The sequence below is a fragment of the Genypterus blacodes genome, unplaced genomic scaffold (genome assembly GCF_046128005.1).
Source record: "Genypterus blacodes isolate CSIRO-AG114 ecotype Tasmania unplaced genomic scaffold, CSIRO-AGI_Gbla_v1 ptg000216l_1, whole genome shotgun sequence".
NCBI lineage: Eukaryota > Metazoa > Chordata > Actinopteri > Ophidiiformes > Ophidiidae > Genypterus > Genypterus blacodes.
Window position 1 is genome coordinate 1,174,843 of NW_027467015.1, and position 15,728 is coordinate 1,190,570.

General features: G+C 49.3%; 2 protein-coding genes across 4 annotated transcripts in view; both read left to right on the forward strand.

The window, feature by feature from the left end:
• Window positions 1–1,415: 1,415 nt before the first annotated feature.
• On the forward strand, window positions 1,416–4,368 carry LOC143016133 (zona pellucida sperm-binding protein 1). The gene is made up of 9 exons (XM_076170292.1): window positions 1,416–1,422; window positions 1,725–1,897; window positions 1,975–2,072; window positions 2,210–2,337; window positions 2,578–2,758; window positions 2,992–3,136; window positions 3,876–3,953; window positions 4,173–4,213; window positions 4,324–4,368. The coding sequence occupies exons 1-7, from the start codon at window positions 1,416–1,418 to the stop codon at window positions 3,948–3,950; spliced, it is 807 nt and encodes a 268-aa protein (XP_076026407.1). The 3' UTR covers window positions 3,951–3,953; window positions 4,173–4,213; window positions 4,324–4,368.
• A 1,142-nt stretch (window positions 4,369–5,510) lies between these two features.
• LOC143016111 (RNA binding protein fox-1 homolog 2-like) overlaps window positions 5,511–15,728 on the forward strand; it is a 33,228-nt gene continuing 23,010 nt past the window's right edge. For 2 of the 3 annotated variants that reach the window (XM_076170252.1, XM_076170254.1), the window contains exons 1-2: window positions 5,511–6,869; window positions 14,621–14,671. In XM_076170252.1, coding sequence (XP_076026367.1) covers window positions 6,618–6,869; window positions 14,621–14,671 — 303 coding nt within the window. In that variant the 5' untranslated portion in view covers window positions 5,511–6,617. The remainder of the gene's footprint in view (window positions 6,870–14,620; window positions 14,672–15,728) is intronic. The other variant, XM_076170253.1, reaches the window with a different exon arrangement.

Here is a 15,728-nt window from a genome sequence, read left to right on the forward strand (position 1 = left end):
AGCCCCCCAGCACCACCTCGCCCCACTGCTCCCCCTATCCGGTCCACCACAACCACCACCACCAGCATGGCTCAAACCAGCTCTCCTGCTGTCCCAAAGCCTCACGTCCTCTGCTCCTCCAGCCACATGACTGTCGAACTCCCCCCGGGTCCCATTTCTGGAATTGTTGTTAAAGGTGTGTGTGTGTGTGTGTGTGTTCCAGGGTGCATATGGTTGCTATCTTCCCTGCATGAGTTGGATTTGAACCCGGTAAAGGGAGTTTGTTCTGTTTTCAGAGTACATATGTTGAGCTGGGTGGGGAAAAGTAGTTTTGTTTCTTGTTTTGACTGCGTTTCATCTGTGGGCCTCAGCTTGTGGGGAGCTGGAACTGCTGCATTGATTTTCACGCTTCAGCAGGGCTGCTTTTGCTGTAACGCTAGTTTCCGCAAAGCTGCGTGAGGGGATTAGAAAAATGCGTTTTATCTCCAGCTAGATTTCTGCTGGTGGTCTCTGGGCCAGGTAGAGACGTCACCGGGGAAACTAACAAACCAGTGTGACAAAGACCTGGGAGTGTTAAAGCATGGCTATGACTGTAGAGCAGCTGGGTGAAGGGGAAAGATTGTACCTTTGCTTACCTGCACGTCATTGTTTCCAAAATAACCCAGAGTCTGGCTGAAACTGAAAATGACTCTGATGAATTGTTGCAGTTTAAAATTGTAATGTTAAAGTTAACATTTTTCCACAAATGTACAATAGAAGAAAAAGCGGCGTGATATAAATCAGCTTTTGGTAATCATGTTAGTGTTGTGACCTGTTAAATGAAGTAATTGTCCATTTCAATTTGTGCTGATCTTTTTCCTAATCATCCTCTCATTTCTAGACATAAACGGGGCTGAGATGAGTCTCCAGCATGTCCCAAAGCATTGTGGGTATACGGCTAGCAAAGGCAAAAATGGCAAGGTCCGTCTGAGTCTCGCTATGCATTCACGTTGCCTCATGACTGTGCAGGCAAGTATTGACTCTGATTTCACACTGAGCAACGTGCCCTTTCATATAATTGGTGATTTGATTTATCTATTAAATCTTGTATAATCATTTTCAAAGGGCAAAAAGTACCTCATCAATATCGTCTACATGACGCTAAATGGGAAAAGGGAGGCCCGGTTATCCTGTCCAGTTTCCATTCCGGTGCCGGGCCAAGGTAGAATGATTTTATATTTATAACCCTGAAAGGCTATTCGATCTGTCAAAGGGTGTTTTCTCCCGGCTATTCAGAGTTATTTTAACTGTGCAGCTGACATTTGTTGCGTTGTCCCTCAGAGTGCAACCTTCGCCGCGAACACCGTCTCCCCTGCGGTACCGGCTCCGTCTCCCAGCCACAGTGCCTCTCCATGGGCTGCTGCTTCACCAAGCAAGCACCTGCCTGCCACTACCCCATGGATGGTGAGCCGCCGCCGCCGCCGCCGTCGCCACCGTCGCGTCCCCACTGGCATTTTCACACCACTTAGCTGAATACACTTGAGCTGTTTTTGGTACGGAAATGTAAGCTGCGTGGCTGCTGGATGTGTGAAGAAGCACATTCAAGGCCAGCACAGTATGATTCAAGCTGGCAGTGACACAGAATGTGAAAAGGGTATAAGATACCTTGGGTCTCATTATCAATTGCCTCCTGAGATTTCTGACCTTTTGTTCGTCTGACCTTTACATAACTGTGTGTGTGCGTGTGTGTTTGTGACCTCCTCCAGAGTGCACTATTGACCGCCACTTTGTCTTCTCGGTGCCCGCCTCCCTCACCGAGCCCCCTCTGTCCCCTGCTCTGCTTGTTGCTTCTGGCAACTCCACCTGCAAACCTCAGAGAGTGACTTCAGACTACGCTCTGTTTAAGATCCCCATGGATGGCTGTGGGGCACGGAGACTGGTGAGCTTTAATGAATCATTGCGGTTGCTACATTGTTGAAATAATGTACAACAACACGTGTCTGGTTGTCCTGACAGGAGGTGGGGAAAACTGTGATCTACATGGTCGAGGTCATCAACAGGATCCAGGCTGTCACTCTCAACTACGGCACCATCACCAGAGATTCTCCAGTCAGGTCAGAGCATTTTCCTCTTTTACCTCGAGTGTGTGTATGTGTGATTACATGACACTTTCAGGCCTTGTGAAAGGCATCACGTATTTCCCTGCAAAAAGCACAACATCTGGTTAAAATCCTTCCCGTCTCCTCCTCAGGCTGCTGGTGGAGTGCAGGTTCATTCCTGGCACAGTTCTGACAGTGGGATATCTGGTGAAAACGCCCACCTTGGGACCTGCCATTCATACTGAGGGGGTGTTTGGAGTCCAGCTCAGGATTGCCAGAGGTCCTTGTTCTACATGTCATCACTGTTATACATATCAAAGAATGAGTACATTAAAAAAATTGTATCTAGTTTGTCCAGGATGGATGGATGCTTGGTTACACACTGAGGAAGAGGCATCACATGAATGCTTTGTAAAAGATACCCAGCTTCAGCTATTGAACCGCCAACCTGCATATATGTGCAGAATTAGATTGTATAAATAACCTCCCTGCATCCCTCCCTCCTCCCCGCTCATCCCAGATGCCCAGTACAGCAGCTACTACCCTCAGTACCACCAGCCCCTGCAGATGCTGCTGGGGAAACCCCTCTACCTGGAAGTGCGGCTGCTCAACAATCCAGATGCCAGTTTGGTGCTGCTGGTGCACTACTGCGTGGCCTACCCTCGCTCTGGAAAATCAGTGTGGGTGTTGCTGTACAATGGGTACGTTGAAACATCTCCCGTCTGTCAGCTTGTGTGCGGAAGAGAGTGTCAACAGAACAAAAAATATGGTGTGGTGAGAAGGGAGAGAAGTGGGTGGAAAAAGAGGAGGATCCTCTCTGGCCTTGAGAGCCGCACTTTTACTTTCCATTGGGGATGAGTATAATAAAGGGAAAGGGGAAGAAATGTTGCTGTGTTGTGGAATTGTACCGTTAACCCACTGGTTCCCCCCCTAGATGTCCCAACCCTTTGGACCCAGCGCCCCAGCAGACGGTGCTGAGCGGTCCTCCCCCTCACCCTCCACAGAGTCAAACCCGCCGCTTCACCATCAGCACCTTCCAGTTCCTGCCTGATGGCGAGCTCTCGGACCCGGATGAGGAGGTATGGATAAGAAGAGACCTTAAGTTCTGTAAATAAGAGAAGGAGAAACACAAAGTTAAAGCCGTTTGTAGACCTCCACTCTGTTCAGTTGTCCTCCACTCTACCTCCACCAGGGGGCAGCAGGTTGCCAAAGAGTGGCGGGCTCTCTGGGTAATCGATCCATCGTTGGTCCAAACTGTTTCTAATACCGCAGTATGAAATTAATTCACTTCTTTTATCCACCTGTGCCATTTGTAGCCTTTGTTTTGTTAACCCCGGCCATACTACTGTCTGTGAGTGTGTGTACAGTGTTGGAGCTCCATCCCCTGACAAAAGCGCAGTACTACAATCGCATAAACACAAGCAGGGGCAGGACCTATAAGTCATCTACTCGTTCTTAAGGACGGCCTCAATCTTGTTGGCAATCCAGCAGTTAAAACCATGCATGTAGTCGTGGAGTTAATCTTCATTTACTGTACATTTGTGATTTTTAGCGCGGCAAACCCCTCAATAAATAAAGGCTGCAGGGGTTAAAATGTTTTGCCAATGTTTTTGTATTGTCCACCTGGAAGAATTTAGGGGGAAAGTATACGAAATAATCAAGACCTTTCGTCTAATGTGAACAAACCTTGGACAACATTGACGTAGTGAAAGAACACAACAGCTGCATCTCTGAATCCGATGTTGGGAAGTAACTTAATGAACACAAACCACAAAATCTCCTGGAACTGCCCGTCGCATCTCATTTGTCTCTCCTCAGATCTACTTCATGTGTTCGACTGAGACCTGCTCGCCTCGTGACGGCCCATGTGTGGAGGGATGCTTTGGCCAATGACTGGTAAGGAGAAAGGAGGTGGTGTGTTCTGAAATCATCCGGCACACCAATTGGAACGGCAGGAAAACGCACGGAAATGTTCCATGTGTGAGCCCCAACGCTCCCTGGAAAGAGCCTGAGAGCCAAGAGTGGCTGCATTTCCATATGACAGCAGGACAATGATTTAGTAATGAGGAGCGTTTTGAATTATTTATCCACACTGATCCATTTCCTGTTTTTCAGATGCTACATGGAAGATGCTTGAAGTTGGCAGAGAGTATCTGGTAAGCTCCAGAGACTGCAGCAGCGCTTATGTTGTGTTTATCTCTGTGAAAATATACCCAAGTGCTACTTTTCCGTTCTCACCACCGTAACTCTGCTCTCTTCTTTTCAGGCCTCGGGCATCGGTCGCCGGCGACGAATAAAAGCTCTCAAAGGACATCCAGAGTGTGTGTGTATGTGTCTGTGTGTGTTTCTGTTTCTGGGTTTTATAGCAGGAAGAGCCACTCTATCAGAAGTGTGAGACCACATTGTTTACATGAGCACTCTGCCCTCTGGCCTGAGCGACAGCAGGACTCCACCGGACTGGTCTCGCTCTCTACGTGCATCAGCAGTTTAAAAGTGCAAGAAAACTAAATATTTACACTGAGGAAGACGGTAAAGACGTTGGTGGTGGGGGAAAAAAAAAAAAAAAAAGGAGGTACAAAGTCTCCACCAAATGTCAAAACACACAAAGGAATGCAATAAAAAAGACTGAATCCAGAGAAAATGTGACTCTTCTGTCAAACTGTCAAATGTCCTAGAGCCTCTTCCAGTTGGATCCAGCCTGAGTTAGAAGCAGGTCAGAGGTCACACAGGTCACAAGGTGAAGACGAACTCACCTACACCTTCAGGCAGGTTAGAGTTTGTATTTCACCTATTTAGGATCGTAGGCGGAACCCAAAGCCTCTGAAGGAAATCGGCATAAATATGTGTAGAACTTTTCTGAACAGAGGAGTTTTGACAGTTTTAAGAAAATGGAAAGAAGAGGACTTTTAGAGAGAAAATGATTTTGGAGAACTAAAATAATTCTCTGAACGTAATAATTCACAAACGTATTCTTGGGGGCTTTATTGCGTATTTATTCCAGCTGTTAATTGAATTCTGAAGTGTTTTATATTGCCAGTGAAGCACACAGTCTGCCTCTCATGTAGCCTTTGACCACTGGGTGTCATCCAAGCAATAAAAATGCTGCAGGAACATAAGGTACTCCTGCTGCATGACTCACAGCTGGGCTCGGCAGAGACCTTGGCCTGTGTGTGTGTGTCGGTCCAACTGTTGTGTAATGATTTAGGAATGAAAATCTGCGGGGTCCGAATCTAAAAGAGAAATCTGTCCCCCCACCCCCGGATTTGGTGTTCGGTCACGTGGGCGCAATTACGCAATATTCCCAGGTAACATGGGAAGAACCGGGAGGAATGGAGAAATGGTGCAGTAGAAGAACGGAGGAAGAGGAGGAGTGGGGGGGGTGTACTGTATGTTGGTGGCAGGCCCCCTCACACACACATACACACACACATAGCCAGAGACCCCCCCTCCCCCTCCTCCATGAAATGTATGGAAGCACTGCGGCACACTGCGTGCATTTGATGGCCGCATGGCTCAACGTTCAAAGGCAGAGCGGAAGATAGGAGGAGGAAGAGGAGGAGGAGGAGGAGGGAAATGACTACACCAAGCGAGAAGGAGGGAGGGAGGACGATTTCCTCTCTGTGAAACACACGCTAGAGAGAACACACCGGGAAAACGGGAGAGGAAAGCGAATTTATTAGGAGTCGGAAACACCGCAGCTAGCGTTGTTGCGTTTGCAGGGGATTCGCTTCTTCTTCTTCGGCTTCTTCACCTCCGTCTTCTTCGTCTTCTTCCCTCGTCCTTTGCCCGCAGCCCGGCGGACTAACATGGGGAGAAGAGAGAGCTCCTGACGCGGATCGACTCTCGGTAAAGCAAAGAAAGAGAAAAAACATAACCAAAAACAAAGCCCACCCTCCGTGGTTAAAGTGTGTGTGGTAGGCAGGGGAGGAAACAGGCGACAGGGAGGAGGACATGTTGAGGGGCTTTTCGTCTTGAGGTCGCGGTTTTGGATGTTGATGTTGTTGTGCTCCTGAAACGAAAGCGGATCTGGGTTCGGAAGGGAAAAAGGGGCTAATGGAGATCTGTCGGTGCGTTCAGGGGCCATTGTTTTGATCAGGGTTTTTGTAATTATTTTTAATTGGTTTGTTATTATCTGTAATAACTTGCAGGTATCGAATCTGGGCCTGTGGTGAAATACACGGTGAGCAAGCGGGGGACGGTGCAGCATAGCCGGGATCGCACTGACAGGCGTGTTCTTATGGGGGCTGGTGTGGATTCTCTGTAGGATTCACGGAGGTTTGCTGGCTCTTTTTTTTTTTTTAAACATAAACGCTGTGTTTTAAGACACTGACTCGCTCGATCTGAGATCCAAAACATTTCCACGCACATCAACTCTTAGTGGGGGTCATACAAAGGCCCAGTGGAAAACACCGTGCGGGCTTCTTTGGCGTCGCTGCCGCAAAGATAAAAAGCAGTTTTACGTGGTTTTTGTTCCAACACCGAGGGGAATCTTCCGAAGGCCCAGGCGCTGATTTTACAACCCAGTTTAGGTAGAAAGAGCAGACAAAAAGAGATTTTTAAATGTTAATGTCGACCGACGTTGCATCCATTATGCTGCCCGTGTCCCGGGGTCTAATGGACCGGGATAGAGAGCTGGAGACGATGGCCGGGGTGCACCCAAACCCGGGCGGTGCTCCCGCGGCCGTGCGGGGCATGAAGCGAGGAGACCCGGAGCCCGACGCGCAGACACCGGCCGCTCTGGTGGACTCGTCCGGGGCGGAGTGCAAGCGTCCCCGGATCGACGGCTCTGGAGTGATCACTGAGGTTGGCCAGGTGAGGAAACACATACACACACACACACTACTGCTACTGCTACTGCTGTACACGTAACACACGCCAAGACCCGTAACTGCACATGATCTATTTAATAATTATGGATGATTAATTTAGCCATCTTGTAATCGGTTCACTTGTCTTCTTAATTAGCCAGATGGGGCAATCAGCAGTATTATAATTCACTTTAAGTCATTTTATCTGCCACCTGAGGGTCACCACACTGCATCCTGCCAGGGTCCATTCCACCACTGCAGCATGTGAGGAAATCCCACCACATTTTTTCCAGGATGTGTGTGCTCCTTATTCAGGGGCTGCAGCAGTCCACCCTGTGTGTGTGTGTGTGTGTGTGTGTGTGTGTGTGTGTGTCAACCCAATGTAACAAAAAACAGCCGTTTCTTCTTGGGCTTTATGGCTATAATCAGTCAGACCCAGGCAGATTCCCTGAAGAGGAGCAGCAAACGTAAACAAACTTGACCTTTATTATGCAGAAATCCCTCTGCCATGTGGCTTAATGGTGCTGATAACATTTGGTGGAGAATGGAAGTCATCTGAAGGGGGGGCAGGAGGGGTTACTTGAGGTAAACAAAGGGCTCCAGTTTGAGCAGGGGGGGCAATCAGTCCAGACCCAATCATTCTAATTAGCTTGATTCCACACACACACACACACACACACACACACACACACACACACACACACACCAGTGTTGCTGTGGTTTATGTTCAACTGGACTTGATAAGACTCTTCACCTCTTTTTTCTGAAGTCAGTAAAATCAATTGGTTTATTTTTCCGCCCCTTAGCAATTTAAAAATGACCCCCTGTTTCTTAATAGAGCATCACAGAGGGCACGAGGCCGCTCTGGACGCCATTATGTTAACATTCTGTGCGGTGAAGAGCTCCATTGCAAGATAGGAAGCAATTTCTCTGCCATTGAAAGCCGCAGTAATTGGGGTGAAGTGGCCTGGTTACTCCTGGTTTGTATTGGAAAACTAAATGGGCCGGCTTGCCTGTCTGTGAGTGCTGAAAGACAAGGCTTAGGGACGTAATGCACTTAGAAAACAGCCGTGAGTGGAATTGTGTGTGTGTGTGCGTGTGTGTGTGTGCGTGCGTGCATTTTTGTGTCAGAGAGAGAGAAGCACAGATCAATAGCTTCAGCCCCTAAAATGTATTGAACGTGAGCAGGCTGGACAGTCCGGAAATGAGAGTGGGAGAGGTGCGCAGGAACGTGTAATAGAACATGCCCATATAAGGGTATACCGGCTTAATTGAACTTTATGGGACGTTTCCTCGGCCGTTAGTGACGCTATAGCTGGTTGATGACTTCGGACATCTTTTATGACGTCGTTTTATGACGTCATATGAAGTCACGGTTAGTCTTTCATCACTTTTCCGTTCTAAGACAACGTCGCTATGCCCGATGATATCACTTTGTTTGGTTGCCATCATTGTGCCAACGTGATGACATCACCGCGTAGAACAGCGCTGAACCTGCTGCTGTGTGAGCCGCTGCACGAGCTCTTATTAAAATAGGTCATGGACAGACTCAGAGTTCTAAGTGTTTTTCCGACTAAGTGGTGTTGATAAAGAAATTGCCCCCCTCCCCACCCCCACCCTCACCCTCACCCCCCCCTCCAGTGTTGGATCAGGAGCAGATTGGCCCTATCACTGGCAGTAAAGAGGCTTTGTTTCAGGCTAATGGGATCACATCTCATACTGGAGGGGGCATTATAAGCACACTGATCTCTATCTAAGGGAGAAGATTATTACTACACACACACACATACACACACTGGCACATGCGCACTAACGCTGATGGGCACACTGCAGGGATTTGTGTGTGTTGGGTGTCGATTTGTAATCAAAGGCTTAAGATTTACCTTTTATTAATGGAGCTTCCTTGCGAGGATAATCGTCTCACACACACACCCTGTGATCCACACTGCACACTGACACCATAAATACACACTTTATTATGGACAAGATGTTTGTTTTTTTCTAGAAGATTAACCTTTTAGCAGATTTTCAGCCCATCCACTAATTTCCAACCCAGAGCGGCATAAAACAATCAGCCTCCAATCCCTGTGTGTGTGTGTGTGTGTGTGTGTGTGTGTGTGTGTGTGTGTGTGTGTGTGTGTGTGTGTGTGTGTGTGTGTGTGTGTGTGTGTGTGTGTGTGTGTGTGTGTGTGTGTGTGTGTGTGTGTGTGTGTGTGTGTGTGTGTGTGTGTGTGTGTGTGTGTGTGTGTGTGTGTGTGTGTGTGTGCGCGCGCGCGCGTGCGCGCGCGCAACACCGTGACGTATTTCTATCCCCCTAACCCGATGACACCATTAATATTTTAGAAGCAAATTAGGCTGAGTGACGTTCATCTTTCCTACTTTAAAAGGAGAGCACTCAGCTTTCCAAGAAGAAACTATCATAAAAATGCTCGCTGGCACTTCAGTGAAGGCGATCCTCAGAGGAGGCCGAAGGGTGGAAAATGTTCCCTCACACTGAACCCCGGCCCTCGTCGCGCTCACCGGCTCTGCAGCTCTCCTCTCCTCACCTCACCTCCCAACGTTCCGTCTGCCTATTATTTCAAAACAAATTTAGCCGCTGTTGCCGGCACCACGGCATATTTGAACCCTGACCCGTGACTAATAAAAGCACAAAGGGGCGTGGCCTGGGCAGAGAGCGGCCCGTTTTTTGTACCGCTGCGGTCCAATAATGGGATCCTAGCCACACGGGTATCGACACTGCTGTTTTTCTCATTAGTTGCTGGGGTATGATGTCATTTCAATGCGGGGGTGGAAATGCGCTGTCAAGTCAAAAAGCCTCAAAGTTTCAGCGAAGGCGATGTGCTCGCAGACATTTCATTGCATGACTGAACGCTTGGCAAACCAGAGCTAGTGGACGGAAGAAGCTGAGTGCATGGAGACGTATAGAAATGAATTGCTTGGCACACACTGACCCTCTAGCATGGACTCCATCTTACGCCGTGGATATTTTTTAAACGAGTATTCCATAAATCTCCCCCTCGCTCTCCCGGACGCGATGCCACCGACTGGCCAGCTTCCAGGGAAAAGAGCAGCACATTACCAGGTTATTTTGCATTCCGCCGCAGCTCCGGGGGAAGCCTCGCATTTCTCAGCACGACAGAAGGGATTCACAGCATTCATAACACGACCGCATCTCCCAGCTTCAAAGGAGATTTGGGGGGAAGCGTTGAGCAGAGGCTGTTTGTTAATAACCAGCCCGCATGGCGAGCAGCCTCGTGTTTTGTTGTCGTGGCTGCGCAGGAACCGGGACTCTCGCTAACCTAATAAGGTGTCGCCTGGGGTGACAGCGGCGAGGACAAATGACTTGACTAGGACATTAATGTAGGTGGATCACCCCGCTGTACTTTCATCTCAGCCCTGGCACTGAAATAGAATGAAAACGTCAGCAAGAAAAATGTACTCCCGCTGCGAGTTGAGAATATTTATTTAGTTTTTTAGGCCCCTGTTTTGCGGTGATGGATCACCGGGCCGCGCTCTGGTGACTGAATTATGTTTGAGAGAAACCAGGGGGAGAGGAGCTGCATTATTTTTGGGGCTCCACTCTACACTCACTTTCCTGTAGAGAGCAGTTTCCTGTCTGTAACTAATAAGTGCAGTTATGTCGCACGCTGCTGTTATTTCTGATGTGTTTTTTGTGGTGGTGATTTTGTTCTACTAATACATCCACCAAGAGAGCAGATACCAGTTTCAGATTTTGGCTTATTGCATATATATTACTGTATATATGGCGTATGCACAAGGTTATTGAGAACTGTGGGTATTATCTCTCTTGTTTCTGGCGGCGTGTAGCACATGATGGGTCAGACTGGCATCGCTGCAGAGCATGGGCTGATTAAGAATGATAACTTGTAATTATTGTAATAATAATCTCTTCAATTCTCAGTGTTGGTATTGGGCGTAAGGTCATGCGTCAGGATCACTGCTTTAAATCTATAACAGTTTTAGCCCTTTAAACTTCCATCACAGTGCGATTGAAGCTATAAATCTTTTTTCTCCCCCCACACGTTGTCTCAACTCTAATGCGGTTGATGTGGGCACAGATGGAGGTATGTTTGCTCTGAGCAGCAGACCTACATGAGGGGATTGGGTATGGATTTCTCCAGGCCTCTTAATTGAACTGTGCTGCCTCTTGTTTCCTCAATGGGAGAACCTGCGTCAAACTGCCATTGCGTAACACCGAATCCTAATGATGTCATGCATGTATGCGGCTAAAACACATTTTGTACTGTGTGTGTGTGTGTGTTATGAGCATGTAGACGTGCTGACATGACAGCAACGTGATTGACACTGGTGGTAGCGACTCCCCTGGTGGTGAATCTGGTGGTGAAGGATGCTACACACACACACACACACACACATACACACACACACACACACACACACTCCTTCTCCCTAAATCACACACGGCGTTTTATCACCGGGCGCTCGACTTACACATTCCTCTCAGGATGTAATCAGGATTTCAGCAAAGTCTACAAAAAGTGCCACGCTGCCGCCGTAATGCAGTTTCTCGCAGCGGTTATTAGGTTAGAGCGCTCCGGTTCGCTTCCAAGATCCACTCTGGCTGCAGGCCCTCCGAGAGGCGAGTCTAGGTTTACTGTGGAAAGTTGGAGGCATGTGAAGTATAGGGAGGGAAAATAAACTTCAGATGCTCCGGCCGACTGTTTGGAGGCTTAACACATAAGTGCTCTGTGGATGAAATGGATTCACATCCCCCTGAGTGGAAGGGAGGAAGTCTCTCTCTCTGTCTCTTTCTCTGTCTCTCTCTCGCGCTCCCTCTCTCTGCCCCTCTCTCTGTCTCTCTCTCTTTGTGCAGCATGGCAGGATGACTCACGTTGTAATGAAATGTAGTGTCTTTGCTACCTCTCAAATGAACAGTCCCAGGGCATGATAGGAATAGACACGAGTCTTGTGACAAACACGCACACACAAACTTCCATACACCCACGCACGCACACTCCCTCTCTCTCTCTCTCACTCCCTCTCTCTCTGTCCTACACCTCGCACCACCCGTAGCTCCTGATGAATACTGCCAGGTAGGGTTCACATGTACAAGGGATTGCTGCACTCCTGTGAGTTTCTGGTGTGAAGGAGACACTCGGAACTCGCTCTCCCTCCCTCTCCCTCTCCCTCTCTCTCTCTCTCCCTCTCTCTCCCTCCGTTGCACTTCTCACCCCGGGCTTCTTCTCTTCGGAGGGTTTTGTATTGCAGCTCCTCCTCCTCTCCTCCTGCCCTCCTCCCCCTCCCCCCCTCCTCACCATCTGTTGACTTTGCATCTTTTACCTGTTCCGCCCTGCAGGACAGATCGGTGTGTCCGTCTCCACAGCTGCAGGTTTTTTTTACAGACAAGCGCCTCTCCGACCCTGCAGAACTTTATTCCATACTTCATTATCTATATATACTGAATATTCGTCGGTTGGGTGTGGACAGGTCGCCATAGCTGCAAGTGATTGATGAATAATAAAGAATGAAGCGGTCCTTTCAGCACGCAGTAACTCTACACGCTGATGTGCCGAACGTACCGTGGACCCGCAGCTGCATGTCGTGTTGTTCCCCTCCAACGTACCGGCCGACAAGAAAGCAGAGGTGTAAGAGTGTGTGTGTCGGCTCGTATGCGTACACACACTGATCCCGTGTCCTCTATGACGACGCACAGATCTACCAGAGAGATTTATTTGTACACACGCACCTTAAAACTTTGATTATGCTGCGACCGAGGCCATAAATCTCTCTAACACACTGTAACGCCTCTGAAATCAGATTCACGGGACAGACAAAACATCAGATATGGAGTGTGTGTGTGTGTGGAACTTGGCGTTGTCTCCATTATCGCACCTGTGCACACTTGGTCGGTCAACCGCTCCTTTTTAATGAATATTTCAGCCTTCACGTCCTCTCTCTCCCCTCCGCCCCTCACACACAAATCCACCACGCCGCTTCATTCGTCACCAACAGGAAAAGGCCCGGCTGTGATTAATCATCTGCCGCTTTCGGCGCGCAATCTCGCCGCAGCATCAAGCGGCGCGAGATAAATCTGCTGACGAATTGTTGATGTCAAATCCTGGATGTTTCCGACGCAGTCTGAGCGCGGAGATGAAGCCCTATTTAATGTCAACAGCCCGACTGTAGACTAGAGTGCTGCAGAGTTCTCTCTCTCTCTCTCTCTCTCTCTCTCTCTCTCTCTCTCTCTCTCTCTCTCTCTCTCTCTCTCTCTCTCTCTCTCTCTCTCTCTCTCTCTCTCTCTCTCCTCTCTCTCTCTCTCTCTCTCTCTCTCTCTCTCTCTCTCTCTCTCTCTCTCTCTGTCTCTGCCTTTCTCTCTCTCTCTCTCTGCCTCTGCCCTTTCTCTCTCTCTCTGCCTCTCTCTCTGCCTCCCTCCCTCCTTCCCAGTTCCTTAAGGAAATTAAGCACATGACTCGGCTCATGTATGACTCATTGTCTCTCTGCTGTTTGTTTAACCTCGGCTGTTTCCTCTTCAGTTTCCAGCCCTCGCTCGCTCGCTCTCTCTCACTCGCTCCCTCGCTCCCTTGCTCATATTTATTCCAGATGTTTCTAGCGTCACCTTTCCTCCATCACCTCTTCTTCTTCTTCTTCTTCTCTGGTATTTTATCTTACGTAGATGTCTGGTTGGGTCGGCTACATAACTTCAGCGCGGTTCTTTCCGAGTTTGGCCTCGCTGTAAAATCAGGTTTATACTTTATTCATGTTATTCAAGCCTGTAAGAGGTGATTCATTATTTAGAGCTCCTACCTCCCAAAGCCAGTTCACTAAGTACGTTTTTGGCTCAAAGATAGACTCACACAAACTGCATCTTTTCCATCGCGAAGACACTTTGTTCTCGCCCGCTCCGACCAAAGCCTCTCGCATTTGGAACGTTGCGCTTCAGTTTTAACGAAATGGCCCCCGCGGGGTTCCGAGTTAGACGGCTACAGTATTAATCAGGCAAACTGGAGCCGCGACGCGCACGGAGCAAAGTGTTCCCCCTGGGGACGGAGCAGGCGGGGGGGGGGGGGGGGCATCGGTTCCAGATGAAAGGAAGATAGGAGGCAGGACGGAGAGAGAGAGAGCGAGGGAGGGAGGGAGGGAGGGAGGGGGGGTCTGATGTAGCGATATGAAGCTGGAAACGGGCAAATCTATTGAGAAAGCTCCCCTTTAATGCAAAACATTAGCATAAACGCTGGAACACAGTGTTATGAGTGAGAACAAAGTGTGTTACAAACTATTATCAGGAGCGGGGGGAGGGAGGGAGGGAGGGGGGAGGCGAACACGTGAACACGCCCTCTGTTTGCTCTAAAACAGAACAATTCTCTTACTGCAATCCCTCATGATCCCTCTGATCTCTGTTGCTGCGGCTCCACTTTACGCCGCCGTAGCGTGGAGGAAGCGCGTCGGCCGCTGCAGCAGGATCCCGATACAATTAGACGCTTACAGGCGCCGACATTCTTGACCTAGTTCTGGTTTGAAAGAGCCGCCGTGACACTCGCGCTTCCATCCCGCCTTCTTCTGTCTCCATTATGTATGGATGTATGGACCGCACTCATACACTCTCACTCCACGACCTCACACTCACCCGTTCACACACTCATGGCGGCAGTGAGTCACACACACACAGTTAATTAGATGAGGAAGCACCGACGACACAAATGTGAACTTGACTCGCGTGGCTCTGATGATTTTACGCCTTTACTAAAAACACAAATCTGCTCTTCTCTCTTTCAGAACAATGACCCTTTGACCCTCGGTTACCATGGCTACGCGGCTCATACCCAGGTAAGGACTCTCTCCCTCTCCCTCTCTCTCATCACACACATTCAATCATCCATGTTCTCCATCCCACCGTCCCCCAAATCTGTCCCGTCGCTGCTTTGCTCCTCCCGTGTGTCTAAATGAAGCGCTCCCACGGAGGCGAGGTGGGGGTGTGGATTATAATATCTGCGTCGTGAAGAGAAGGAGACGTGACTCTACGCCCCCTTTTTCGCTCGCCCCCATCTCGTCCTCCTCCATCTTCCTTTCCATTCCGGCAATATTAATCATGTCTTGAGCTTTAAATCCATTTCCACAATACGCTCCACGGGCAAACGTCCCACATTTCAGAGCGCTCGCATCATTGGGCCTCGTGTCCTATTGTGTGTGTGTGCGTGTGTGTGGAGTGTGTGTGTGTGTGTGGGGGGGGGGGCAGGCTACAATCTGTTTGCTTGAGTTTGTATTTAGCCGGCTGATTGTGTTATTAGGCTGCTCAGTTTTCCTGGTTAATCCTCCGATCATCCTTCGCTCATCCTCTCTCGCTCCGCTCGTAATCCCCTCATCCTCTCATCCCTTTCGCTTTCTGACCACCGACCGCCGCTGCCGCCGCTCGCTGCCTTACCGCACTTTATCATTCTATAATTTATACACCCTCACACACTTCAGCATATGCAGCTTTCCCCCCCTCGGCGGTTTTCTGCATTATCCCCCCCCCCCCCACCCCCACCCCCCCACCCCCGCCTGTTTGTACCGTGTAGTGGATCCAGTGGAAACCTAGAAAGCCCGTTTTCATTTCGCTGTGGCGCCGTAAGATGAGACGGCTCTGAACCATTTCCTCCCTAATGGAAACGTTTGCAAAATAGTCACAAAGGCTAATGTGGCGCCTCTCATGTGTTACCTTGTACAAATAAACCCTTGCGGGGGGGAAATGAAGTGGCGAGCTGGACTGCGGCGGCGTCTTGAGGGACGAGAGAGTGTGAACCGGGCCCTGACTAGAGAGGAGGGAGGAGGGAGCGGCGAGGGGGAGGGAGGGAGAATAGACGAGGAAGAACACAAATGACGGCCGGTTTGAAGGCTCCCACAA

Excerpts from the sequence above, each read along its gene's own strand:
- LOC143016133 (XM_076170292.1), top strand. Across the intron at positions 2,073-2,209 it reads ACCAGAGATTCTCCAGTCAG|GCTGCTGGTGGAGTGCAGGT; the intron begins GTCAGAGCATTT and ends TCTCCTCCTCAG. Across the intron at positions 3,137-3,875 it reads TCTCGGACCCGGATGAGGAG|ATCTACTTCATGTGTTCGAC; the intron begins GTATGGATAAGA and ends GTCTCTCCTCAG.